This window comes from Rhinolophus ferrumequinum (assembly GCF_004115265.2).
Source record: "Rhinolophus ferrumequinum isolate MPI-CBG mRhiFer1 chromosome 13 unlocalized genomic scaffold, mRhiFer1_v1.p Super_scaffold_3, whole genome shotgun sequence".
NCBI lineage: Eukaryota > Metazoa > Chordata > Mammalia > Chiroptera > Rhinolophidae > Rhinolophus > Rhinolophus ferrumequinum.
In genome coordinates, this window is record NW_022680356.1 from 2,427,366 (window position 1) to 2,455,114 (window position 27,749).

General features: G+C 48.7%; 2 protein-coding genes and 1 pseudogene across 2 annotated transcripts; 2 read left to right on the forward strand and 1 right to left on the reverse strand.

Moving 5' to 3' along the window:
- Positions 1-2,127: 2,127 nt before the first annotated feature.
- Positions 2,128-2,697, forward strand: LOC117019268 (60S ribosomal protein L29-like; annotated as a pseudogene).
- A 10,871-nt stretch (positions 2,698-13,568) lies between these two features.
- On the forward strand, positions 13,569-15,134 carry LOC117019269 (cytochrome c oxidase subunit 5B, mitochondrial). The gene is made up of 4 exons (XM_033100833.1): positions 13,569-13,730; positions 14,266-14,339; positions 14,506-14,605; positions 14,936-15,134. Exons 1-4 carry the CDS (start codon positions 13,628-13,630, stop codon positions 15,046-15,048), a joined length of 390 nt encoding a protein of 129 aa, XP_032956724.1. The 5' UTR covers positions 13,569-13,627; the 3' UTR covers positions 15,049-15,134.
- A 4,039-nt stretch (positions 15,135-19,173) lies between these two features.
- Positions 19,174-27,528, reverse strand: ACTR1B (actin related protein 1B). The gene is made up of 11 exons (XM_033100936.1): positions 27,336-27,528; positions 25,471-25,535; positions 24,212-24,287; positions 23,102-23,227; positions 22,694-22,818; positions 22,250-22,466; positions 22,050-22,142; positions 21,787-21,961; positions 20,678-20,739; positions 20,396-20,436; positions 19,174-20,203 (listed from the first exon to the last, which is right to left on the reverse strand). The coding sequence occupies exons 1-11, from the start codon at positions 27,381-27,383 to the stop codon at positions 20,101-20,103; spliced, it is 1,131 nt and encodes a 376-aa protein (XP_032956827.1). The 5' UTR covers positions 27,384-27,528; the 3' UTR covers positions 19,174-20,100.
- Positions 27,529-27,749: the final 221 nt, after the last annotated feature.

The window sequence follows — 27,749 nt, forward strand, 5'->3', positions numbered from 1 at the left end:
CTGTCTCTAACAAAGAAACCTGTAAAGTCTGAAAGAGGAACCCAATTATTCAATGTGCAGATGCCAATGTAAGGAATCAAGCAAGGATCATAAAAACAAAAACAAAACAGGTAAATATAACACCACCAAGGGAAACGAATGTGGGGAGCCATGATTTCTTGTTATTCTAAAGCCTTGCAGACTGGCTCAGTTTATGATTAACTTGTTTCGGCTTCTAAGGCATTATCTCTGCCTGCGCCTGGAGGGTGCTTGCAAGCTGCTGAGGAATGAGGTGGGAGTGACCGGTTCTCGGACACTGAGGACTGAAGACTAACAGGATAATTGGTGGGCTTTGTCATGAGATAATGACTTTGGGAAAGTTTCAAGGATTTTGTAGTTTGTATGTAAAAGTCATAAATTTACTCTTAATGAGATAATAGCATTAAGGTTTGTTTGATGATTCTGTAAGTTCTGCTTTTCTGTGTTTTAGGTAAAAGATAACACTCTGTGATGTAATGCATTCCACTGTTTGCTGATTAGTAGTTGTGCACGTACTCTTAGGGTATATAAGTGGTGAAGGTGAATAAAGCCGATGCTTCAGCATCACTGGAGACCGATATCGCATCTTAATTAACTGTGAGTGTCTTTATTTAATTCCCACTCCCCTTTTCAGGTTCTTCGTTGATTCGTGGCTGCTGGTCGGCCACAAACGAACAAAGCTCCAATAACTGACCCTAAAGAAATAGAGATCTATGAACTATCAGACAAAGAAATCAGAATAATCCTCTTGAGGAAGTTTAGTGAACTACAAGAAAACACAGACAGATAACTAAATGAAATTTAAAAAAAAAAATGCATGAACAAAATGAGAAGTTTAACAAGGAAATAGCAACCATCAAAAGCAAAAACAGAAATTCTAGAAAATAACAATAATTGAACTGAATAATTCAAGAGTTTCAAAAGTAGACTAGATCACGCAGAAGAAAGAATCAGTGACCGGGATGATAGGACATTGGGAATTACCCAGTCAGAGAGCAAAAAGAAAAATAAGAATGAAGAAGAGTGAAGAAAGCCGAATTATGGGACACAGTGAAAAGAATATTTACATTACGAGAATTCCAGGAGAAGAGAAAGAGACAGAGACAAAGTATATTTAAAGCAATAATGGTTGAAAACATCCTGAACTTCAGGAGAGAAATGGACATCCAGATCCATGAAGCCCAAAGAACTCCAAATAGTTCAATATGAATAGGGCCACACCATGACACACTATAATTAAATTGTCAAAAATCAAAGACAAAGACAGAATTTTAAGAGCAGGAAGTGAAAAGAGAGAGTTACATACAAGGTAACCCCCATAAGACTCTTGACAGATTTCTGAACAGTAACTTTTCAAGTCAGGAGGAAATGGGATGACATATTCAAAATATTAAAAGAAAATAACTGCCAACCAAGAAGTCTATACTTGACAAAGCTGTCCAGAAATAAAGGAGGGGTAAAGACTTTCCCAAACAAACAAAAGCTGCGAGAGTTCATTACCACCAAACCTGTCTTATGAGAAGTCCTAAAGGGAGTTCTTTGAGTAGAAGTAAAAGAATGCTAATTAATACCATAAAAACACAAAAAAGGTAGCATATATCTCACTGGTAATGGTAAATTCATAGTCATAGATTCTGTAATATGATAATAGTGGTACATAACTCACACTCTAGTTTTAAAAAAATTAACATAGGAAAAATAACAATAAATACAATAATTTGTTATTAGTTAAACAATATAATATTAGTTAAACAATTCACATGCTGTTACATGTAAATTGTAACAACAATAACCTAACTGTGAAGGGGAATAAAATAAAAGTGTAAAGTATACAAATTCTATTGAAGTTAAGTTGTTAATTTAAAATAGGTGTTAAAATTGAAGATATTTTATGTAAGTCTCATGGTAACCACTGTGGAAAATTTTGTGGCAATTACACAAGAGAATATGATAAAGTCAAAGTGTACTGATACTAAAAGACATAAAAACATTTTTTAAAAAGAGACCTACAAAACAATCAGAAAATAATTACAAAATGGCAAAAGTAAGTTCTTACCTATCAAAAATTACTTTGAGAAGGGTTTGGGAGCTGTGGGCTTGGGTGCAGACATGGCCAAGTCCAAGAACCACACCACAAACAACCAGTCATGAAAATGGCACAGAAACAGCATCAAGAAACCCCACTCACAAAGCTACAAATCCCTGAAGGGGGTGGACCCCAAGTTCCCAAGGAACATATGTTTGCCAAGCACAACAAGAAGGGCCTGAAGAAGATGCAAGCCAACAATGCCAAGGCCATGAGTGCACGGGCTGAGGCCATCAAGGCCCCTGTAAACCCCAAGGAGGTCAAGCCCAAGATCCCAAAGGGCAGCAGCCACAAGCTCAGTTGACTTGCCTACATTGCCCACCTCAAACTTTGGGAAACATGCTCGAGCCCACATTGCCAAGGGTCTCAGGCTCTTCCGGCCAAAGTCCAAGGCCAAGGATCAAACCAAGGCCCCAACCACGCCCGCAGCTGCAGCCGCAGCTCCGCCTCCAGCTCAGTCGCCAGCTTCCAGCTCCTTGTGAAGGCTCCAGAGTAAAGGCCTCTGTCCGCCAATGTGAGGATGGGAGGACTGGTGTGACCCGTGGGCTGCTGTCTGCGTGCGGCTGGGGTCCTCCTGTGCTATTTGGACAAATAAAGCTGAGGCAGGATCTGTCAAAAAAAATTACTTTGAACATAAACGGATTAAATTCTCTCATCAAAGACATAGAATGACTCAGTGGATTAAAAAACAACATCCAACAATATGCCACCTACAAAAGACTCACTTTAGCTTTAGACACACATACAGTGAGAGTGAAGGGATGGAAAAAGACATTTCAAGCAACTGATAACCAAAAGAAGCAGGTGTAGCTATGCTTAGACAAAACAGACTTTAAATTAAAAATGGTAAAAAGAGACAAAGAAGGTTATTATATAATGATAAAGGGGTCAATACATCAAGAAGATATAACAATTGTAACTATTTATGCACCCAACATCAGAGCAGCTAAATATATAAAGCAAAAACTAACACAGTTAAAAGGGGAAATAAACAGAAATACAATAATAGTTGGGGACTGTAAAACCCCACTCTCAACAATGGATTGATCAACCAGACAGAGAATCAATAACAAAAACTGTGTTTTTGAACAACAATATAGGTCAAATGGACCTAATAGATTTCATATATAGAACATTCTATCCAACAACAGCAGAATACACGTTTTTCTCAAGCGCACATGGAACATTTTCCAGGATAGACCATATGATAGGCCACAGTCAAGTCTTAGCAAATTCAAGAGGACTGAAATCATACCAAGTGTCTTCTCTAACAACAGTGGCATGAAATTAGAAATCAATAACAAAAGAAAAACTGGAAAATTCATGAACATGTGGAAATTAAACAACCCTCTCCTGAACAACCAAATAGTTCAAAGAAGAAATTAAAGGAGAAATAAAAATGCTTCTTGGGACAAACAAAAATGGAAACATACTATATATATAACATACTATATCTTATGGGATGCAGCAAAAGCAGCTCTAAGAGGGAAGTTCATAGCAATAAATGCCTACCTTAAGAAGCAAGAAAGATCCCAAATAAACAACCTAAGTCTTCACTTTAAAGAACTAGAAAAAGAAGAACAATATGAGCCCAACATTTGCAGAAGGAAACAATAAAGGTGAGAGCAGAAATAGAGAACAGAAAAATAATAGAAAAGTTAAACTAAGTAAGTTTGTTTGAAAACGCAAACAAAATTGACAAACTCTTAGCTAGACTAGCCAAGGAAAAAAGAGAAAGGACACAAATCAATAAAATTATAAATGAAAAAGGAGACATTACAACTGATACCAGAGAAATTCAAAGGAACATAAGAAGCTACTATGAACAACTATATGCCAACAAACTGAACAACTTAGAAGAAATTGAAAAAATTCTTCGAAACGTACAATTTACTAAGACTGAATCAGGAATAAATAAAAAAAATCTGAGCAAACCAATCACTAGTAAGGAGATTGAATCAGTAAAAAAAAAAAAATAAATAAATCTGCCAATGAAGAACAGCCCAGGACCAGACAGCTTCACTGGTAAAGCTTACTAAACATTTAAAGAATAATTAACAAAGATCCTTCTCAAAATTTTCCCGTCCCCCTCCCACCCCCAAAAAAACACAAAGAGAAGAGGACACTCCCAAACTCATTTAATGAGGCCATTCCCAAACTCATTTTATGATACCAAAACCAGAAAAGGATACTAAGAGAAAAGAAAACTATAGTCTAATATCCCTGATGAAAATAGATGCTAAAATTCTCAATAAAATACTAGCAAATAGAATTCAGCCGCACATTACAAGGATTATTCACCATGATCAAGTGAAATTTATCCCTGGGATGCAAGGATGGGTCAACATATGCCCAAATCAATCAATGTGATACATCATATTAATAGAGTAAAAGAAAAGAATCATATGAGCATCTCAATAGATGCAGGAAAAGCATTTGACCAAATTAAACATCTATTGATGATCAAAACTCTTAACAAATTAGGCATAGAAACAATATATTTCAGCATACTAAAGGCCATATAAAACAGGCCCACAGCTAACATCATACTCAATGGTAAATCGTTGAAAGCTTTTCCTCTAGGTTCAGGAACAAGACAAGGGTGCCCACTGTCCCCACCCACTGTCCCCATTTTTATTCAACATATGATGTCTGACAATTAAGTTCGTGAACTTGCCACCATGCGCTTACATTGGCAGCACTGTACAAACAGCTCGGGAAGGTTTCATAACCTTGGTTTTTCAGTGTCTCACAGCTGTATTTGTGTCGACGTTTGGTGGTGTCTTGCTGAGTGGTGTTTATTATTGTTGTCATATGTTTTTGTGTGCTGTCGCGAGAATATCTGAGCTTAAATTAGAGCAAAGAACAAACATTATTACATTTCTTGTTAAACTTGGCAAGAGTGGAAGTGAAATCAGGGACATGTTAGTCCAAGTTTATGGGGATAATGTCATGAAGAAAACAGTAGTGTACAAATGGATTAAACATTTTTCTGAGGGGAGAGAACATGTCACTGATGATGAGATGTCAAGGCAGCCAAAATCGAGCAGAACTGATGAAAACATTTCAATAATTCATCAAATTATACGTCAAAATTGTCTGCTGACTGTGAGAGAAGCATAGCAGACCAAGGAACATTGATAGAGAAACAGTTAGGAAAATCTTAACTGAAAATCTTGGCATGAGAAAGGTGTGTGCAAAAATGGTGCTGAAGGAGCTCACCAACAAACAAAAACAAAGGAGAGTCAACGTTGGCCAAGATCTTTTAGAGAGGCAAGATGACGTTTTGGGCCATGTTATCACTGGTGATGAAATATAGGTGTACCAATAGGACCCTGAAACAAAGCATCAAAGTGCACAATAGAAATCAGCCAATTCTCCACAACCAAAAAAATTCCGTCAGTCCAAATCAAGAATCAAAATGATGTTGCTAACCTTTTTTGATATCAGAGAGATTATTCATTATGAGTTTGTACCAACTGGACAAACAGTTAACAAAGTTTACTATTTGGAAGTGCTGAAAACACTGCGTGAATAAGTTAAATGAAAAGAACCTGAACTTTTCGCAAACAAATCATGGCTCTTGCATCACGACAATGCACCAGGTCATGTGGTGCCTCTCTGCGTTGGAGTTTTTAGCCAGTAAACAAACAACTGCACTGGAACACCCTCTCTACTCACCTGATCTGGCCCCCAATGACTTCTTTCTTTACCCAAAGATAAAGGAAATACTGAAAGGAAGACATTTTGATGACATTCAGGACATCAAGGGTAATACAACGACAGCTCTGATGGCCATTCCAGAAAAAGTTCCAAAATTGCTTTGAAGGGTGGACTAGGCACTGGTGTCAGTGCATAGCTTCCCAAGGGGAGGACTTCGAAGGTGACCATAGTGATATTCAGCAATGAGGTATGTAGCACTTTTTCTAGGATGAGTTTGTGAATTTAATTGTCATACCTCATAGTACTGGACGCCCTAGCTAGAACAATCAGGGAAGGGAAAGAAATAAAAGGCATCAGAATTGGAAAGGAATAAGTAAAATTGTCTCTATTTGCAGACAACATGATTTTATATAGAGAAAATCCTAAATACTCAACCAAAAAATTGTTAGATCTAATCAGCAAATTGAGTAAAGTTGCAGGATATGAAATTAACATACAAAGTTAGTAGTGTTACTATATACTAACAATGTAATTTCTGAAAAAGAAATAAAGAAATTAATCCCATTTACAATAGAATCAAAAACAATAAAATACTTAGGAATAAATTTAACTAAGGAGGTACAAGACCTCTAGGTTGAAAACTACAAGACATTGATAAAAGAAATTGAAGAAGACAGAAATAAATGGAAATGTATCCTGTGTTCATGGATTGGAAGGATTAATATTGTTAAAATGTCAATACCACTGAAAGCCATCTATAGATTCAATGTAATCCCTATCAAGATTCCAATGGCATTTTTTACAAAATTGAAAAAAATACTCCTAAATTTATATGGAACCACAAAAGACTCTGAATAGCCAAAGAACTATTGAGAAAGAACAAAGCAGGTGGCATCACACTTCCTTATTTCAAGCTATACTGTAAAGCTATAGTCATCAAAACTGTATGGTATTGGCATTAAAAAAATCAAAAACCAAAACAAAAAAACCAGACAAATAGACCAGTGGAATAGAATTGAGAGCCCAGAAATAAACCCAAGCATATACGGCCAATTAATATTTGACAAGGGAGTCAAGAATACTCAGTGGAAAAACGACAGTCTCTTTAATAAAAGGTGCTGTGATAATTGGATATTCATATGTAAAAGAATGAAACGGGACCGATATCTTACACCACTCACAAAAATTAACTCAAAATGATTAAAGACTTACAAGTGAGACCTGAAACCATGAAATTCCTAGGAGAAAACATAGAAACAAAGTTCCTTGACATAGTTCTTGCTAATGATTTTAAAAATATGACACCTAAAGCACAAGCAACAAAATAAAAAATAAGTGGGACACATGAAATTGAAAAGCTTCTGCACAGCAAAAGAAACCATCAACAAAGTGAAAAGACAATCTATGAAATGGGAGAAAATATTTGCAAACCATATATCTGATAAGGGTTAATATCCCAAACATAAAAAGAACTCATACGTTTCAATAGCAAAAAAAATAAATAAAAATAACCCAATTAAAAAATGGAAAAAGGACCTGAACAGACCTTTCTCCAAAGAAGATATATGGAAGGCCAACAGGTACATGAAAACATGCTCTACATCACTAGTCATCATGGAAATGCAAAATAAAACCACAGTGATATATCACCTCACACTTGTTATAAATGCTCATCATCAAAAATAGAAGAGATGAGGGGCAGCCGCTTGGCTCAGTTGGTTAGAGTGTGGTGCTAAAAACACCGAGGTTGCCAGTTCAATCCCTGCATGGGCCACTGTGAGCTGCGCTCCCCTTAAAAAAAAAAAAAAATAGAAGCAATAACAAATAATGGTGTCAATGTGGAGAAAAGGGAACCTTATGCACTGTTGGTGGGATTGTAAATGGTGCAGCCGTTATGAAAAACAGTATGGAAGGTCCTCAAAAAATTAAAAATAGAACTGCCATCTGGTTGGGCAGTTCTACTTCTAGGAGCATATCCAAAGATAATGAAAACACTAACTCGGTAAGATATCTGCACTCCCACATTTACAGCAGTGTTATTGACAATAGCCAGGACATTGAAACAATCTAAGTGTCCATCGATAAACAAATAGATAAAGAAGATATATATATATAATGTAATATATATATAATATGTATATACATGTATTGTATATACATATACAATAATACATGTATATATTATATATAAAATATGTATATAGATGTAGATGGATATATCACATCTTTATACGTAATACTGGTATAGGTGTATATACATTATGGAATATATATATGTATATATATATGAATACTATTCCGCCATGAAAAATGAGGAAATCCTACCATTTGCATTAACACGGATAGACCTTGAAGGCATTATGCTGAGTGGAGTAAGTCAAAGACAAATGCTGTATGATCTCATTTATATGTGAAGTAAAAACAAAAAACCAAACTCAGAAAAAGAGAACCGAATTGTGGTTACCAGAGGTGGGAGGTGAGGCAGGAGGAATTGGAGGAAGGTGATCCAAAGGTACGGACGTCCCGTTCTAAGATAAATCCGTTCTCGGGATGTGATGGATGTACCACAGGATGCCTATAGCTCTTGTAGGCTACATAGGAGAGTTGCTAGGGAAGTAAATCCTAAGTTCTCACAGAAAAGTGTTTTTCCTTTCTTTTTCTTTTTATTGCATCTGTATGAGAAAATGCATGTTAGCTGAACCTATTGTGGTCATCATTTCCCAACTAAGTAAATCGAACCATCATGCTGTACACCTTAAACTTGCAGTGAAGTATGCCAATGACTTCTCAGTAAAACCAGGGAGAAAAAGTTGTTTCCAAGCATCCTTTGAATAGTGACCCTAGTGACGGGACTGACACCGGAGAGGAACTTTAGGCGAGCTGGCCTAGCTCCTTCCTGTCTTCCCGTGAGTAGCCGCTTATTCTCCCAAAGGCCAGCCTGGAGTGACACTTTCAATTATTTTATTCATTTATACAATAGGTTCCACTTGATGTGGGTATAAAGTGGTATCTCACTGTGGGTTTGATTTGCATTTCTTTGGTGACTAATGATGTTAACCGTATTTTCATTTGCTTATTGGTCATTTGCATATCTTCTTTGGAGAAATGTCTATTCATATCCTTCGCCCACTTGTTAATTGTGTTGTCTTTCTATTGAATTATGAGTTTTCTTTTTTACCAGACCTTTATGAAATGTATGATTTGCAAATATTTTCTCCTTTTCTATATGTCTTTTCACTTTCTTGATACTGTCCTTGAAACACAAGTTTTAAATTTTGATGAAATCCAACTTTTTTTTTTTTGCTTGTGCATTAGGTATATCTAAGAAAACATTGCTTAACCCAAGGTCACTAAGATTTATACCAAGGCTTTTTAAAAATAATCTTATTGTTTTAGCTTTGGTGTAGGTCTTTGTGAGTTCATTTTTGTACATGATACAGAAAGGTCCACATTCTTTTACACGAGGATGTGCAGTTTTCCTGACACCATTTGTTGAAAGGACTATTCTTTCCCCCATTGACTGTCTTGATGCCCTTGTTGAAAATCAATTGGCCATAAATGTGTAGGACTAAGGTGGGCATTTCCATCACCATTTTACAGAGGTTCAGAGAAGTAAGGCTTTCTGGCCAAGGTCACAGAGCTAATAAAGAAGGACACTGGATCCACACTCAGCTCCACAGATTTGTGTAAATTGCTGTGAGAGAACAAGATGGTGGAAGGAGTAATACCCCACCCCAGGAGGCAGGTGCCTGGACCGGTCCTGAAGTCCCCAAAGGAAAAAGCTGCAAGGTCTTTGGGAAAACTGCAAGAATTGTGTGGCTGGAAGGCCAAGGGCAAGGGCCACAGGAGGCAGTATTTAAAGACTTGCCAGGACATTGGGCCTTCTCTTTTCTGGGAGAGCGGGATTCGTAAGGTTTGTCAGCCAGAAAGGGATGGATGGGAAGGAGGAGGTGGAGGAAACTTGGAGGGGAAAGAAGATGCGTTTGGGTCACCACAAGGTCGAGATGGGGGTAAGCAGCTTAACTGGGGAGAGTGGGCTCGGAGCAAACACAGAGTTCTGGTGGCCCTGAATGAAAAACAGCGGCTGGGGACCAAGTAGAAGGAGAAGGGCCAAGATGAGAGGTCAGAGGGCAAGGGTGAGGATGCTTCGTTTTGAGGAAAGTAAGGAGGAGGCATCCTCGCTCCAAAAGCCTGCCAAGGTTCAGCACTTTGACGGGAAGGTGTTTAAGAAAATGAGGTTGTAGACAGAGCCTGGGGGCTGGCGAATAGGAGGCCAGGGGTGACCTGAGCAACAGAATTTGAGGGCACAAGGAGGTCAGAAGGCAGGATGGGTGACACCATCTGTAAGTGGTCACTGCAGAGGTAGACGCTGGGCGGGAGCAGCTCTTCTGAGAAGTCTGGAAACGAGTGGGAGACAGATTGATGACAGAGGTGCACTACTGAGGGAAGACTCCTGTTTCAGCATCCTTGGAGGCGAGGGCAGGTGCCTGATGCAGGAAGGGGGCAAAGAGCCCAGCAGATGAAGGGCAGCCTTGGGGAGGAGATCCAGTTCCTCCAAGACCAGAGGGAAGGAAGGGGAAGAGAGGGGCAAAAGAAGAAGAGGGGAGGGTGAATGAAATACAATACAGGCAGGGCCGGGGCTTAAGGACAGCGAGTGAAAGAACCACCCAGCTCCCAACATCAATGGCTCAGCCCAGGGTGACGATCACCAGCCTGTCATGGTGTATTACTTCCTCCAGCAGTGCTCGCCACCTCGAAGCAAGGACCCAGAAAACAAAGGGTTGGGCAAATTTAGTGTTGGGTACCAATGAGACAAGAGGGTACCAATGAGACAAGGAACTGAGAATGCCAGAGACAGCGTGGTGGAACCATTTGGGCAGAGGACTCTCAGGCAGAGAACCATGCTGTCACTCTGTCTACCCCTCCAGGTCCACCCTCCACCCTGCTAGGAGGCCCACATCAAGGGACTCCCTCACCCTCTGGTTCCCAGTTGGATTCATTCACTGGCAGGAACGTGGAGGGTGGCTGTCCCTGATCCTCACCGTTCCTTGGGGCTCCCTCAACCCTGTCACCCCTCTGCAAACAGTCCTTTACTGACCCTTTCCGTGTGGTTCAGTGGGGCCCTGACTGACTTAGAAAGCACAGGTCCCACCGGCTTCCGGGCAGGGGCAGGTGGAAGGAGCTGGAGCGAGGAGGTGGGGAGGAAGAGGTGGATATGGGGAAAGAGAGTAAGCTAGGATTTCCCAAGTGGAGCTCAGGTTCCTATCTGGAGTAATTAATGGGGCTCTGTGGGGTTGGGAAGGGAGGTCAGTGAGTGAGAGAAGGATCCTTGGAGGGGAAGGGTGGCAAGTCACGTTTTCTCCTGTGAGATGGCCTGTGCTGCCCCACTTGTTTTCGTCAGGCTGATTCTCTCTCTCTCTCTCTCTCTCTCTCTCTCTCTCACACACACACACACACACACACACACACTTTAAATAACAACCCCCCTCTGAGCCCTCTGAGCCCCAGATGCAGCAGCCCTCATGCTGACAGCAGTTCCAGAAGACCTATTTGGATCTGTGGCATCTACACAAAACCGTCAGACTTGTTCTGACCTGGCTTTTCAGCAGGAAGGGTCTGAGAGCCCAGCAGCCTGCTGAGGTTCAGCACTTTGTCACGTCTCCCTCAGGCCTCCCTGAGGGGACCTAACATCTGGGGTGCCCTGGCTGATGCCTGCAAACAACAACTGTCTCCCCCACCCTGCTGTAATTAACCAGCCCAAGTGACTTTGTAAGTGGGCAGAGCCTCTGTGGTCTAGTCAGAGCTCACAGCTGCTTGTCCAGCAACAGAAATGATGCAGATTAAGTCCCTTTTTTGACCCCATTACTTCAAGCTTGTGTGAACTCTGCCCAAACCAAGAATAACCTCCCGTCTTCCACTTTCTTGTGATAGATTTAAGGTAGAGACCACATTTTGCTCACTCTTGGAACACTGACCAGCATTGGCCCATGGAAAGGAGTCGATATAATCTCCCTAACATTCAAAGAGTCTCTACAAATCAATGAAACAATCTGAATTTCTCACTGGTCTGCTGAGAGGTGGGTTAGTGTTTCTTGGGAAATTAAATAGGATTCTTTGTTGCAGGCCTCATCAGAGCCTTTAATATGCTACAATGTGCATCTCCAAGAGCGTGGTCATCAAATGCAGAGGGTGTCCTGACCAAGTCCTTTTTACCGAGAGCATCTCTTGAGACTAGAATTCATGGAATACACTTTGGGAAATACTGGTCCAGTCTAATCATAGTTTTACTGATGAGGAAGATGGTGGCCAAAAGAAAAAGTGACTGGCTGTTGGGCTTCCATCCCAGAACACTTGTCTTCCAGACCCAGGCCTTTTCCCCCCTACTAGACATCTAACCACAGGTGCAAATTAATTATAATAGATTCTTGGGGATCTTTCCTAGGATTTAAGGAAAAAACTCTTTTCAATCTCACATTGAGGGGTTACAGTGGCGGTAATGGAGTAACAATGACAGCCGTTCAAAGCAAAACCCACCTTTGAAGACATTTTTGGCCTCAGAATAAAGTCCATTTTTTTCTTGATGGAGGGGGCATGAACGAATACTAGATGTGCTCCTGAGAAGGAATGCTCCACCAGGTCCTTCTGAAAATACCATGACCTGCAGGAGACAGGTGGGAACACCTGGCACTTCAACCCTCCCCAGTTTGCCTCAAACTGACCAGTCCAAAAGCCCTACAAAACATATTGTTTTCTCTGTCCGAGCAGTAAATGTACTAAAATTTACTTGATCCTATTATATTCGAGGTCTCTGTAGGGCTCTGAGGATTACAGAGAGTAGATCAGAACTCCTTCGCTGAAAGGATTTTCTATCTGGTAAAAAAAACCACAGGCATCGCATGAAGCCAGGCTGTGACAAGGTTACACAACAATGTGAACAAAGTCTTGGGAGCTGATGGAGGGCAGTGTTTGCAAAGCCTTTTGAATGCTCACCCTGCTAAGAAGCTTGCACACCTTAGCTTGAGTCATGAAAGCTATAGAACATGTTTCCCGTTTTAAACAAAGAACTCCGACCACAGAATGTTCTGTGACTCCATTTCCCATCGTCAACTCCCCTTCCCGTCCCCCCTCCCGTAACGTCTTCTTTGGTTAATAAGCTCCCGGTATAGCTATTCCCTCACCCATCACCAAGGGCCTCGGTCCTGGACGGGGTCCTAAATCTGGCCCTACCCTCCTGGTCCTCATCACCTCAACACCCCTGTAACAGGAGACTGACGCCAGCCAGCGCGGCGGGTAGGTCCTGCTCGAGTTCTTGGAGGCTGGGCCAACGCAGCAAGTTCGCGATGGCTCCCAGCCCGCCAGGAGGAGCGGCATCGCAGTGAACAAGCGAAAGAGCGAGCACAGGGGGCCTTTAGGAGCCCACACCTAAATTTAAACCATTTGGGATCCAGCAAGTCTTTTGACAGACGCAGGCTTCACGACTTCTCTCAGCAGCCTCCACGTTTACCGAGCACAACTATTAGGCAGCACGCACAGGAAAGCCAGTATGGCTGCCCCATTCCACGGAGCCCCGCGAACGGAAAACGAGCTGTCCGCAATGCCAGAGTGAGTCAGTGAAGGGCGAAGCCCACCAGGCAGAATTCAGGCCTTCACCGACACCACCCTCCGCCGAAGCCCCCAGGAGCGCGGGGCAGCACTGCGCACGCGCATCCTTTTCAGCGCTCCAGGCACAGTCACGTGGGAGGGGCGGACGCGGGGCCGAGCGGAAGCGGAAGGCTGACGCCCAGGGGAAGGGAGCCCTCCCCGGAAGTCCCGCTCGTCTCCGGAGTTTGTCCCGGAAGTGCTGCTGTTGTAGCGGGCGTGATGGCTTCAAGGTTACTTCGCGGAGCGGGAGCGCTTGCGGCGCAGGCCCTCAGGACCCGCGGTCCCAGTGCGGTGGCCGCGGTGCGCTCCATGGCGTCTGGAGGTACTCGGCCCGCCGGCGCGTCAGGGACCGGCGCCGGGGCCCACCGCGGGGGTGTACTGGCGCAGCACGGCGGGGCGGGCGGTTCAGCTCCTCCGGGCCCCAGGGACCACCCCCCAGACCTGAGGGCCTCGGGCTCCGTGGGCGTCTCCCTGTTATTCGGCCCCCGCTGCAGCCGCCCACCGAATTGACCCCGCTACGAGAGAATCCTAAACGGATGGCCGAGTGACCTTGGGGGCAGGTGCTGCAGGCGCGGTGGGGAGAGGCTAAGCAGCCTTTCAGACCCGCGCGCACCCTAAGTTGGATGAACCCCGCTAGGACTGTTACTGACCTAGAAAATGTGTGGCTTCGGTGGTTGGAGAAAGAAAATAGTTCCCCTGTGCTGCCACCTTTGGGGATGACTCTGTTCCTTAGGAGACAGTGGGTATGAGTAGCCTTTAGAAACTCGTGAGCCCATTTAAACTGTATGCAAAAATTTACATATGTGCATTTTCTGAGTTGATCATCATCAGACGACATAATTCACATGTTCCTTTAGGTGGTGTCCCTACTGATGATGACCAGGCGACTGGGCTGGAGAGGGAGGTCATGATGGCTGCGCGGAAGGGACTGGTGAGGAGCAAACGCCTTTCTGTGTCTTCTCTGGAGCTCATGGCCATGGATGGGACCAGAGCAGTCTCCTCTCTGGGAGCATTCCACCCAGAAAACCTGGCTGTGGGAACAGCAGCGTTACCCCTGTAGGGGTCATCCGGCATAATGGCTCAATCTTGCTTTTCAGGACCCATACAATATGCTAGCGCCAAAGGCAGCTTCCGGCACGAAGGAAGACCCTAATTTAGTCCCCTCCATCACCAACAAGCGAATAGTGGGCTGCATCTGTAAGTACTTGCCCACGGTTTTTTTAGCCATTTGTTTAGCATACCTACTGTTCATACAGGATGTCTATAAGCTGTTTCAGATCTTTTGTGTGAATGTATGTGTGTAAAGAGGATATGTGTGTGAATATGTTCTAAGGACCTCTCAAGCCTCATTATGCCCAAGTAGGTCATCCTTACTGAATGTCCTATGCCTCTTCATCTGAAAAAAGGGAGGAGAGCTTGAACTGACCTGTTACGATGTCAACCATAACTTTGTGTCTCAGGAAAAGAAACTCATATTGAAAGTCTCCTTTTAGGCTGGATGGTCCTCAACCACCTTTTTGCTTTTAGGTGAAGAGGACAACAGTGCTGTCATCTGGTTCTGGCTGCACAAAGGCGAGACCCAGCGCTGCCCTAGCTGTGGAACCCATTACAAACTGGTGCCCCACCAGCTGGCCCACTGAACCCCTGCACTCACTCACTCACAATGTGCTGTAAGGTTTCTTCTCTCCAATAAAGGCTAGCTGTTGCTTTGGCTCTTTCTCCCAGAGTTGGCTGCTCTTCTTTCTTTCCTGTGTTTTTGAACAGATATGGATCATTCTTATATCGGGAATAGTTATCTGTTGATATTAGCTTGCCATCCACCTGAGTACACTGAGACTGACGATCCCATAATGCCACGATTGGGACTACGTTGTACAGGGAAAAGCATGTGCTCTGGAGCCAGGCTGACTGGACTCGTCATATTGGCTCCATCATCTAACTTTGTCACTGGGGACATGTTCTCTGAGGGTACGTTATATCTGCAAAAAAGATACCTTGTGAGGTGTCAGAAGTCATAACAACATAGGAGGAGCCTGGAAGATGGTAGGTCCTCACAGTATTGTTATAAAGACAGGATGAACTGATGAAGAGAGTTTTGGGGGTTTTGAAGTCTTGAAGGACCCAAGTTCAAAGCACAGTTCATGAGAATACCATCAGCAGAATCCAGAATATGGGACAATTCCAGAAACCAATGACCAGGTGTTGTCAAGTATGTTACAAGGAGAACAAAGGGCAGGGAGAACCTATAGAATGGACTAGATGTGAGGGAGACAGCAAGCAAAAGCAATGTGTGGACCTTGTTTGGATCTTGATTTGTAAAGAAGAAAAATGTCAACCCTGGATACTCGATGTTTTAAGGATTTGTTAAATTTTTAGGTGTGTTAATGGAATTCATTTTTTATGCTTTAGAGATACATACTGAGGTACTGATGGGTAAAATATGCCTGGGAATAGCTTTAAAACTGAGAAGAAGGCACAGAGTGCTTTGGGGTATACTTCATCCCTTGTAGCCAGGTACAGAGGGGTTCACTGTTCTTTCTGCTCTTGTATACGTTTGGGCTTTATCACAATAAAACAGCGCCAAAAAAAGAGAGTTGGGGAGGAAACTAGCAAACAGCCCAATTTAGCCATTTTATATTTTTGACACCTTGGACAAGTACGATCTCAAAAACTGCTGACCTGTAAAATAGAAATAGTACCTTTCCATTTTGTGTTGGGATTAGCCACAGAGCTGCTTTAGTTACCGTCTCCACAAGATTGATTAGAGTTAAACTAGATCTTTTACTTGAACTGATGGTAGAGTCCAAGAGAAAAGACCCTTTGCCCAAGGCTTTCAATGTCTCCTCTTAAAGGTACAGTGCAAATTGCTTCCATTCCTTGCTGTCAGTCATTCTTGTCTCCAGGAAATGCCCGGGCATTTACCTGCCACTCAAGGCCTCTCCCTTTGGGGAGGGGAACACCTAGGTAACAATGAAATCTATGCCTACCACTCCCACCTTAAATGACTCCCCGCATCATTGATCTGATGTCTTCTCCCTCGTCTCTAAGCCCACTTTGCTGCTTTTCCCTGTCTTTTAGAAAATTGAACCAATTCTTTCCTAAAAAAAAGAAAAATCTCCAGTACTTTTCCAGACTGGTGGACAGAGTAACAGCTCCCTCAAGATACATGTGTCCTAATGTCTGGAAACTGAATATGTTAGGTTCCATAGTAAAAGGTTATTATGGTGACAGATGGAATGAAGGTTGCTAATCACCCAACTTACAAAGATTCTCCTGGTTCCCTGGGTGGCCCAGTAATCACGAAACTGGCAGAAGTCAGGGAAATGTGACTGGAAGAATGGTCAGAAATGCAGTGTTGCTGGTCTGAAGATGGAAGGAGGGGGCCACAGGCCAATGAACGCAGGTAGCCTTTAGAAGCTGGCAAAGGAGAGAAAGTAATTGTTCCGTAGTCTCCAGAAACGCAACCCTGTGGACACCTTGATTTCAGGCCAGTAATACCCACGTCAGACGTCTGTACAACTGTATTTGTGTTGCTTTAAGCCACTAGGCGTGTGATCATTTTTTTATGTCAGCAGATTAGCATTTACTGTAATTTTAAGGAAGAACTGTCCCTTCTCCCCATGTATAGATCTATTATATCAGAGTAGAATCACGACCATTTTCTTCAGTGGCTTATAATCCATTACAGTTTGACCACTGGGTCCTCCCAGAGTTGTTGGCTCCTGTGTCCTTCAGACAAGCCCACTTCCTGTTTTGAGCACGTCCTTTATGCACCACAAGATACTCCAGGCGTATTTTATACACCCTCTGCCTCAGATGGGAATTTCTCCAAGGAACTCGGGTTCCTTTTTATCAAAGAATGGTATTTAGCCACCAAGATCTGAACTCTGTGCTCATTGCCATGGGGTTTCCCTGTCTCGAGGCCCTCCCAGCAGCCTGGGCTAGGAAATACACAAATATTTCTAACCCTAGCACTTAGACAGATGCGTATTAATTTCAGTGTCTACCTGAATGTCTATTAACCATTGAGTCCCTACCTCCAATCCCAACCCAACCCCACAGATTCATTCTAGCCTTACCGCCTTCTTATCTGTAGCTTTGCTCCAGCAGTGAGAAACTTGGCAGGGCCAGACTGTAACCACACCATCCCTGGCGGAAGGAGGAGTAAGGAGAATGCTGCATCCTGCTTGGCTTGAAGGTCGGGATCTCGACATGCGGGAATATCATTCCCAGCAGGGAGAATAGTGAGTAGAACTGGCAGGCAAAGCAGGGCATGATGATGCAGAAGCCTAAAACAGGGAAGGGATAGACCCCAAAGGGCGGGCACCAAATACAACGTGTAGTTCATGAAGGATTTCACCAGGCAGGGGAGAACCACTTGCCATTTGGGATTAGGAAATGGCAGAACCAAGGCTGCCTGGGTGGTAGGTCCAACAATAAAAGGATTTGGTAGGAAAGAGAATGGAGCTGTGGTCTTGAGCCAGGGTGGTAGTGGCCATCATGGAAAAGGAATGATGGGTAGGAGAGGTGGTACAGGAGAACCAACAGAACTTGGCAACTGGCAGAACATGGGAGAGGTAAGGAAGAAAGGAGTCCATAAGGATTCAACTTATATGGGTGGGAGAGAGTGGCATGAACAGAACCCCAAACAAAGGGTTCTCTGTAAATTGTTTCCACCTTGAGGGTGGGAACGGGCTTAATTGCGCTCTGACCACTGCCTCACAAAGTGCCCTATAACGGCAGCCTGACTCAGTCATCTCCCCTCCTACTTGATCTCAGTTCTGGGCCCTCCCTCAGCCCCACCAACTCCGACTACTTTCAACACACAGCTATACTAACCACCCTTCCATGGCTGGCCACCCATCACCTAAGACAAAGCTAGAAACTCTCAAGACCCTCCACACGCCGGCCCCAACCTACCTTTTGGGTGTATCCTGCCTTCTAGCCAGAGACCTCTTTCCCTTCCCTGCTGACTTGGCATCACTGGGGTCCGTGCCTTTCTGTTCAGCCCCATTGGCTCCAGGCATCTCCTCGAGTTCCTACCTCCACCTGGAACACCCTTCCCCACCCGCCTGACACCTCCCTGACCTGTGCAAGTCAGCCTGCCCACCTGCGGGGTTAGATGCCACTCCCTGGACCCCACAACTCCATACTGAATCGGTCTGTTTATCTTTCTCTGACCTGTATGTTTTGAGGGTAAAGATATGTCTTGTTTACCATAGGCCCAAACATGTGGCACCCTCCTGGACACACTAGGTGTTCAAATACTTGGTGAAGGAAGGACAGGGCGGGCACTCTCCGTACTGTCACTTTTCAGTGCCCCCCGTCCTCAGCTCACCTTCAGAGCCCAGCTCACCGACACAGCCTTTGCCATGTCCGTCACTCTCCTTTCCAACCTGTCTGATGCTGAGCCTGGGTCTGTCAGCTTCAGCCACGTCTGAGTGGGGCAGCAGAGGTACTCACAGAGCAGGCGAGGACGTGGGGGCACCACGCCCCAGCCCTGCCTGCCAGGAGGCCCTGTCTAGGAACAAGGCCGAGGACGGCAGCCTGTTCTCTGCCTCTGCTGGCGGAGGGCAGCAGGCTGCGAATTCGGCCACCAGGTTGACAGCCCAGCCCCCTGGGACCTCCTGTGCCACGCTGCCGGCCAACCACTGAAACCCTCAGGCTTCTGGACAAGAGGCCATGCTACAATCTCACCGGTCCTTTCAAAGTCCCCAGGGATGGGTGCGTAAACAACAGCGCAAGAACCAGCAGAAACAGCCACACACTGGGACTTGTCCATAATTATTACTATAATGATTTACAAAAAAGTTTTCTTCAGGCAACTGTGTTAAATTATTGTACAGATCTGGGAGGGGGAGGGGGCCCTGGCCCAGGGTGATGAAGACCTCCTTTGTGGGAGAGCTGGGAGAGGAGATGTGGCCCACTCAGCCCTCGGGTCTGACCCCTGATTAAGTGGCTTGCCCTCAACCCTTCCCCGTCCAGGGTGCTGGGGCAAAGGATAGGAGGCAGAAGTCAGCAAGTGCTTTGAGAGGGGAGAGTGACAGGCTGGCTGTCCAGACCCCGGGCATCGCCTGCCCAGCTCCAAAGGGCCCAACCCTGGCCAGAACCCCAGCACTAAGCCTGCACCAAGATGTCCACTCAGGAAGACGGGGCACAGAGTGTGGAAGGTCAGGGATGCCTAGGAATGGCTGGCCCTCTGTGCTACCCTGTTGGGTCATAAGAGGAGGTGGCACGAAAAGCAAAGGTGCACCAGCGGGGAGCTGCTGGACACCCCCTCCTCCACCCACTCCCAAGGCTGCTTACACAGGCAGCTAGGCATGCTGGCCCTGGGAGGGACCCTATCGGGGGAAATGGAGGCATCTGGGTGTCTGGCCTTGGAGCTCGGGGAAGCATCCCTAAGTGTCAGAGCCAGGAACCGAGGGTCTAATTGGCCCTGCCAACGGGGACACCCAGAACCACCCTAGGCTGGGCTCCACAATTCTTGTATTCTAGCTCAAGACTCCCCCCCATGCAGCTAAATGTTACTGTGTGTGCACGCGTGCGTGTGTACGTGTGTGTGTGTGTGCACTGCCTACTTAGGGCTTGGCATGCAGGGGACCCGAGGCCCGCAATACGAGCCCAGACCAGAGAGGGCCAAGGGCTGTGGCTCTGTCCTCCCATTCTCTCAACACGCCGCCCCTCCTTGGGCACTAAAAGGTTTTACGATGAATAGCACGGCAGCCATCCTCTTCGTACTCCTTCTTGGAGACCCACATCTTCTTAAATGTGTCCAGTGAGGCCAGGATGGAGCCACTGAGGACAGAAGGGTGGTGTTCTTGTGGACCTGAGGGCTGAGCCGGCCGCCCTCCCTGGGCACTGAGAGCTCCCTTCCCCTCACCTGGGAGGAAAATCCACCCACCTCCACGTGGCCTGGGCCAACCCTGGGACAAATGTCCAGAGCAAAATGTTCTCCTCCCAGAGCCCACCCCGTGAGCCCTGCCTCACCCGATCCACGTGGAGTACAGCCGTTCCTGAGGGGCCGAGATCTAGAGGGAGCAAGAGGCAATATCACTGCCTGTCCCCACACAGCAGCCCCTGTCCTAGCCTTGGGGGTGGCTCTTGCAGGGCCTGAGGCCAGACAGCAAGTGCACCAGCTGGGAGCTGGTGGGTGGGGAGGAGTGGCTGGGCTGGATGTGACAGGGCCTCTGTAGGCGCAGGTGCTCTGTCCTCCCCTGGTCAAGGCTGCCCAGCACCCCAATGCCCCACGGGGACTCCCTGCAACCTCACCTTGATTTTGACATCCTTTGGGGCAAGCTTCTTCACTTCACTTAGTAACCGGTCACCAAAGCCTGTGAACACAAGGCTGATTGAGCCCGAGGTGCACTTCCAACCCCATTACCTGTAGCTCCCCATATCCAACCTGGTGCCCCCACCAGTCGCCCTCTGTTCAGTAGTTCTTTCCAGGACTAAGGGCAGGGGTGAGCCACCCCAAGGGCAGAAACCCAGCACCACACCTGCAGGGGGATCCAGCTTCCAAAAAAAGGTAACATGAGGTGGAACCCCAAGTCACATGCTACTGCTGGCCCCCATGCTCTTCCTTACCCACCACTCCAGCAGCCAAAACCCGCTGGAAGCAAAGTCAAGGGCAATGACAAACCAGGAGGAAACGTCTACCATTCTGCCCATCAGAGGGGCAAAGATCACCACAGCGTCGGAGGCTGCTGGGGCGTCTCGGGTGGGGCCCTCTCAGGAGGGGATCGTGGGTGGCATCCACCAAATCACAAAGGCACACCCACTGTGTCCGCCGCTTTACCCCAGGGTTTGCCCTCAGGTGTACCCTCACCACGTGAGGGAGTGACAGTGCAGGACGGTAGCCATTGAGCCTCTGTGATTAGAAAGTGACTGCCGCTCTCTGAAAGGCCAGCGGGACAGTGGCTAAATGGCTTGTCCACTGGGTGAAATACTGCACGGCTGTATAAAAGACTTTGCACGGGTGGAAGAGACCTTTCAGATTGGCGCTAAGTGGGCCGTGCCCCGTCGGGATCGCAGAGAACACTACCGTGTGTTTGTGTGTGTGTGTGTGTGTGTGTGTGTGTGGTGCACACATTTGCTCAGCTGTGCAGGGAGGTGGCTGACAGCCGCCTGAGAAATCAGCAACTCCTGTGTGGCCAGGACAATGGGGAAGGGAGACTTCTTCTATCATATTTTATGTCCCATGTAAACTTACCACATATTATATTTACAAAGTGAATAAAATTTAATTTTAAATCTTACTCTTTAAAAAATGCTCACTGAGCACCAGAACGCCCATAGAAAATGGGCCACGGCCCAGGCTGCAGGTGAGGGTCCAGCTGGCCTTGGCCTCCGGTTCTGCTACCACCTGCCGGCAGGCATACCTTTGAACAGCGTGGAGCCACCCGACAGCACGATGTTCGCAAACAGTGTCCGGCGGAGGTCCAGGTCGGACTTGTGAATGGCGAAGGCCAGCACCTCATGCAGCCCCTCACTCTCGTCCCCCACCAGGTCCGGCTGGAACAGCAGCTCGGGGGCCCGGAATCGCGCTGGCCCCACCTTCGGAACATGAGATGGAAGCTGACAGGCCACCTCCCCCAGGTCCCAGCAGCTCTGCTGTCACCCAGGGCCAGGCCTAGCGACTTACGTCGAGTGTGCTGCCGTCTGGTAAGGTGTACTGCACCTTCTCTGTCTCCAGCGCCTCGTCCTTCTGCGGGTTGATGGACAGGTAGCAAGCTCGCTGTGGGGGCAGGGACACGCCCTCAGAAGGCTGGGACCTGGACACCCACCAAGGCTCGACCTCACGCCCCCTCCTGGTCATGTCCGTGCCCTCCTGCCCTTCGTCACCTCTTTGATGGTTCGGACAACCTCAAACTCTGCAGAGGTGTGGAAGTCGACGCCTTCCTTACGCAACAGCAGCCGGAGATAGCGGGACACGTCGCGGCCAGCTATGTCCACCCGCATGATGGAATGCGGCATGGCAAAGCCCTCGTAGATGGGGACAGCATGGGTGACCCCGTCCCCCGAGTCTAAAACCACTCCTGTTGTGCGTCCTGTTGCGTACCTGTCAGCAGGTCAGCATCCCTTCACATCCGCCAGTAAGGCACAGAGACCACCCCCCCCCCCCCCGACCCCGGGAGGAACCTGGGACAACCACATGATCTGGTCTGAAAAAGGGACACAAGGAACTCGCTAAAGGAACAGTCATGGGGGCTGTCTCCACAGAGCAGGCAGACACTTGGTGGCCCCTGACAGGAGGGTGGCAGGGAGGATGGGGCCAGGAGCACTCACAGGCTGAGCACGGCCTGCATGGAGATGAACAGGGCCGGCACGTTGAAGGTCTCAAAGAACACCTCTGCCGCCTTCTCGCGGTTCTTGCTCGGGTTGAGCGGGGCTTCCGTCAGAAGGACAGGATGCTGCAAGAGATGGCAGCTGTGGGTGCGTGTAGGCAGCCTGGGCCCTGCAGGGGTCTGTCAGGAGCCGCCCAGTGGCCAGCACCGTGGCTGCAGCCCACTGTCCTTCCTTCACCAGGGCACTAGCCTGTTATCTGCCGGAACTTATTCCTGCAAAGAACCAGCTCTCTGGAAGGTTCTGCTTAGCCGCCCCTGACCACGGTGCCCACAGACACACACAGTGAAGTGGCTGGGCCTCACAGCAGGAAATGTGGGAGCCTGCCCTGAGGGACTCGGGCTGCCGCACCTCCTCAGAGAAGGTCTGCAGCTGGTCCTTGGAGTAGACATACTGCCAGATGCGCTCCATGTCGTTCCAGTCCCGTACCACGCCGTGCTCCATGGGGTAGCGCAGCGCCAGCAGCCCGCGGTGCTCCTGCCCAGACAGGGATGGCACAGTGGGAAGGCTGCTGTGGCTCCAGGCCCTCCCCTGCCCCTGCCTTCTAGGAAGCTGCCCTTCACCTGCCTGGAGTTGACCCACCGCTGCTTACTAAGTGTCCCCACACTGGCCCTGAACTCACTGCAGGCTCAACTGTCTGGCAGCGTCTCAGGGTCTCGGAGCCCAGCCAGCCGCAAGTGGCCAGAGACCAGGAGGGCTGCGATGTGCTCCCTCCCCTCCCACACTGCTCTATGCTCACTGCCAGCACGTTCTCCCCTCCTCTCCCCACACATGGCCCAGCTTCCACCCTACCACTTACCGTTACCACTCCTGTCACAGTAGGAGCCTCCCTGTGGCCGACCCCGGAGAGTCCCTTCCTGTGGTCACCCGTCACCCCCTCCTCCCAGCTGCCAAGCCAGTGCTCACGTCTCCTGCACAGACCTGCCTTCGATGTCCCCCACAGCATACCACTGGGCCTCTTCGGAGCCATGTCCAGCAAGCCTCCATCTGCACCTCCAGCTCAAGCCCCCCCACGCTGTGTTCCCCAGGCACCTAAACGGCACTTGCTTGTCATTCTCCCACCCCACATTTGCTCCTTCTGAGGGCTTCCTCCAGCCGTGCGGCCCCTGGCAAATCACCACAGTGGGGCACAAGAGGTGGCCCACACCTCTCGTTGGGATTGGTTATCAAGTCTGGCTGATTCAGACCCTTAGGTCACTTTTTAATGTTCTTTCCTCTGCAGCTTCCACAAGACAGGCATGAAGTCGTCTAACTTCATGGTGTCCCCCAACCCCCGAACGATCGCCCCATCATAGGGCAGAGTTCTTCAGAGGTGGAGCCTAGACAGCCCAGGAGGGCACCTGGCACGTGGTCCAGAGAACAGAGTCCTGGGGGCCTCCACAGGACAGCTTGGAGCCCACAGATGCTCCTGGGACTGTGAAGACCCCAAACCCTGGCAAAGGCAGGCTCCATAGGCGTTACCTCTGCTTTTGGTCCAATGAACAGGTCCCCCTCCAGGGCTCCGGCCATCACCCGCATGTGCTTAGGGCGCCCAACGCTGTGAGGACATGTCAAGTCAGTGAGATGGGCGGGGGGCACGGCTGAGTCCAGCCCCAGAAAACCAAAGTCCAACTCCAGCGGTCAAAGGAGTACTGTACCCCAAAGCATCAGGATGTGGCCATGCGGCAAAGGTCGGAACCCAAGCCTATGGGACATTGGGACTACAGAGTGGGCCTTGGCAGGACAGAAAGCCCAGGTCAAAAGACAAGGCGTCCCCTCCCCTTCCACCCTCCCTCCCAGAGAGGGCTGAGAGCTCTGGCAGAGGGTCAGCTGCAGCCACAGTTGACTCAGCCCATGCTCTTGACTTCAGGAGGGCCAGGCTGCCACCACTATCTGCAGACTGAGGGAGGATGGCCCCAGGAAGCTGGTGGCAGCCCCTGTTTGCACCCCTCTCTCACTCAGTAGATCTGGTCCCTTCCCACTGCCAGGGCTTCCAGAATAAGAGATTCCACAATTTGACCCAAGTTCCCTGCACATCAACTGGAACCTTAATTACACCCAGTGGGGTTCAGAAAAGGAAAGCTGGAGCCTGACTGCGTGCTTCATGTTGGCTTGTCCCCAGACCATAGCCAGCCACTTTGGGGGCCTCAGGACCCCCGCCCGGATTAGGCCAATCACTCTAAAGCCTCTCGGATTTGCGAGGTGACGCTGCCGTGGGGGAATTTTCTGATGGGCTGGAGTAGCCAAAGGCGCACCTAGGCTTTCTCGGGGTTTTTCCTCCTCTGACCCCAGCCACCACCAGCGTCAGGCAGGGAAAGACCCGCGTGACTGAAACAAAATCTTTTCTAGAGTCTGAAAATAAGTAAGTTCCAAAGAAAACTCTCCTAGGAGGAAGGGGTGGCTGTGCACTAACTCCCCACTCTTCCTCCTGAGATCAGGTCTTTCTCATGGAAATTGCCTTTTATTCTTACTGCTGCTACCACACCCTGTCCCCAGGCTGAAGCTGGAGGCTTCTCCTCCGCTGCTCAGGGAGAGACCAAAGTCAGACGCCAAAGAGGGGGAAGCCCAGAGCACCTGTCTGCTCCTTCCAGAGCCCTCAGCAGCATGAGCTTCATACATCTGGTGCCTTCCTTCCCTACAGGTGGGGGCAAGGCTGGCCTCAAAGAGAGCTGTGACCCTGAACCACTGCTCTCCCGGGAAGCAAACAAAAGGGTGAGGGCTGCTACCTGGGTGACACTTACTAGTTTGGGAAACAGTATTTGGGAATCTGGTCTCCTGCAAAGCCAGCTTTGATCACCCCCGAACCCTGCAAGAAAAAACAATGTTTAGCTGCGGGCATGGAGGTTGTGGGCTGCCAGACCAAGGCGGCTGGGGAGGAAGCTGAGATCCTGCCAAGAGGGCATGTTCATTCACTAGTACACCAGTGGTTCAAAACTGTGTGTGGGGGGGCGATTTTGCATCCCTTCCCCCAAATTCAACAGTGTCTTGTTGCTACTGGCATCCAGTGGTAGAGGCCAGGGACACTGGACACTAAGCACCCTACAATGTACAAGCCAGCCCCTCACAAGCGAGAATGATCGAGCCCAGAATGCCAGCAGCAAGGACCACGGAGCACCCCCTGCACACTCCAGGGCACTTCCAGGCAGGAGAGATCCATGGGAAAGCTACTCCCAAAAGCCAGCCAGAAGCAGTCCCTAAGCGTAGTTTCTTTCAGCAGCTCCTGTCCCCTGGTCCCCAGCCGACGGGACCACATACAGGGCCCACGGGAAGACCACTGGGTGCCTGGGGACACTGGCACTTCTTCCATGGCTTTCCCAAAAACTGCAAGCCAAGGACAACTTGTCCTGCCACTGCCCTAGCCTGGAAGCTGGACTTTGGGTCTCAGAGACCTTGCACCCTTCCATCCAATGAAGGAATCAGCATCTCACCCCCCTTCCCAGATTTACATCATAACACTTCCTTTCTGCAGTGCACGAACAAACATCCCCAAATTACAGAGCGGCTGCAGGCCAGGGAGACAAGCAGGTAGCTCTCTGAACGCATAAGCTTGTTGATTAGCCTACGTAATGATTTGCCCAACAAGAAGGGAGGGGCCTGGTCTCTCCTGTCGCCTGCTGGAGAGCACCCCCTAAGCTCGGTTTTAGCATTCTTAGTAAACATCGCCTGATGTGACTCAAGGAGCCCACAGGGGTACTTCAAAAAAGACAGCTGTTCAGGGATGACAGGGGGATCATGTGGGAGGGAGACAGCTCCCCAAAAGAGCAGGGAGTCGTTATCAAAAACTGCAAGGCTGGCACACCAGAGGCAGACAGCCAGCTAGGGGCAATGCCATAGACGCCTGCCCTTCATTTACTTCCCAAGGACCAGAAATTTCTGAGGCCAGAAATCCTCTGAGGGCAGCTGACAGCATGCTGAGTCCCAGGGCTGAAGGACATAGACACCGGAAGCCAGGCATCTTTCTCTGCGGCTTCCAAACAATTATCCCCAACTGCTCATGGGCCCTGCCGGCTGTGGCGTTCCTGCTCCACACAGGGAGCACTTCGGCAGAGGATCAAAGTAGGCACTGGCCATCCTGGTGGTGGTGGTGGATTTGTGGCTGGGAGAGCTGAACTTGCATTTTTCCCCAAGTCGTAGGAAAAGAGCCCAGGTAGGGCTGTCCTCTCCGGAGGTCCTGCCTGGGGGGTGCAGCCCCTTGGGAAGTGCTGTTAGAGGTCACCAGGCCAACCATCTCCAAAAGGCGGGCCAGCAGTGTGCAAAAGGGCAAATGCCAACCCTCCTCTACCAAGAGAGGCAGCCAGAGGCACAGCCCGAAAAAGGGAGAAAAGGGCTATACTCGGCACCAGCCCAGCGACCCCATTCTGAACCGAGCGGGTCCCGGGTGCGTGCCGGGGCCGGGCCGCCCGCGGTCGAGACGATCACCATGGGGCCGGCTGGGGCAGGGCTCGGGCAGGGGCCCCACGGCCCGGGCTACAGGGCCAGGCGGGCGCGCGGGCCTCGGGCGGGGGCAGCGTGCGGAGGACCAGCTCAGGCAGGCGGGTTCCTCCCGGTGCCGCCGCATGCGACCCGCGGGCGGGGCGCCCGCCCTCCCCCAGCTGCCGGGCCTCACGTTGTCGATGACCACGGGCTGGTTGGCGATGATGTCGTAGGACTCCATGGCCGGGCCGGGCCGGGCCGGCCCTGCCCAGCAGGCGGGCGGCAGGAGAAACTGGCGGACGCGCAGGCGGGTGGACCGGACCGCAGCGGCTCCAGACGCGGGGCCGCGCCCCTCCCGTGCGGAGCGCACAGCCTACGCGAGCCCGGGGCTCCCTCGAGGGCGCGCCCCGCGGCCAATCACCGTTCCCATCCGGGCGGATGACGGCGCGCGCCCCGGGCCCGCTGCCGGCAAAGGGGCGGGGCAGAGGGAGCCCGCCAGCCAATTGCGGCCGCGGGGAAGAACCGCCCAGGCGCTTCCAAGGTAGGCTGCACCGTGTGGGGATGACGTCATGGCCCCGCTCTTAAAGGGGACGCGGGAGACGGCAGG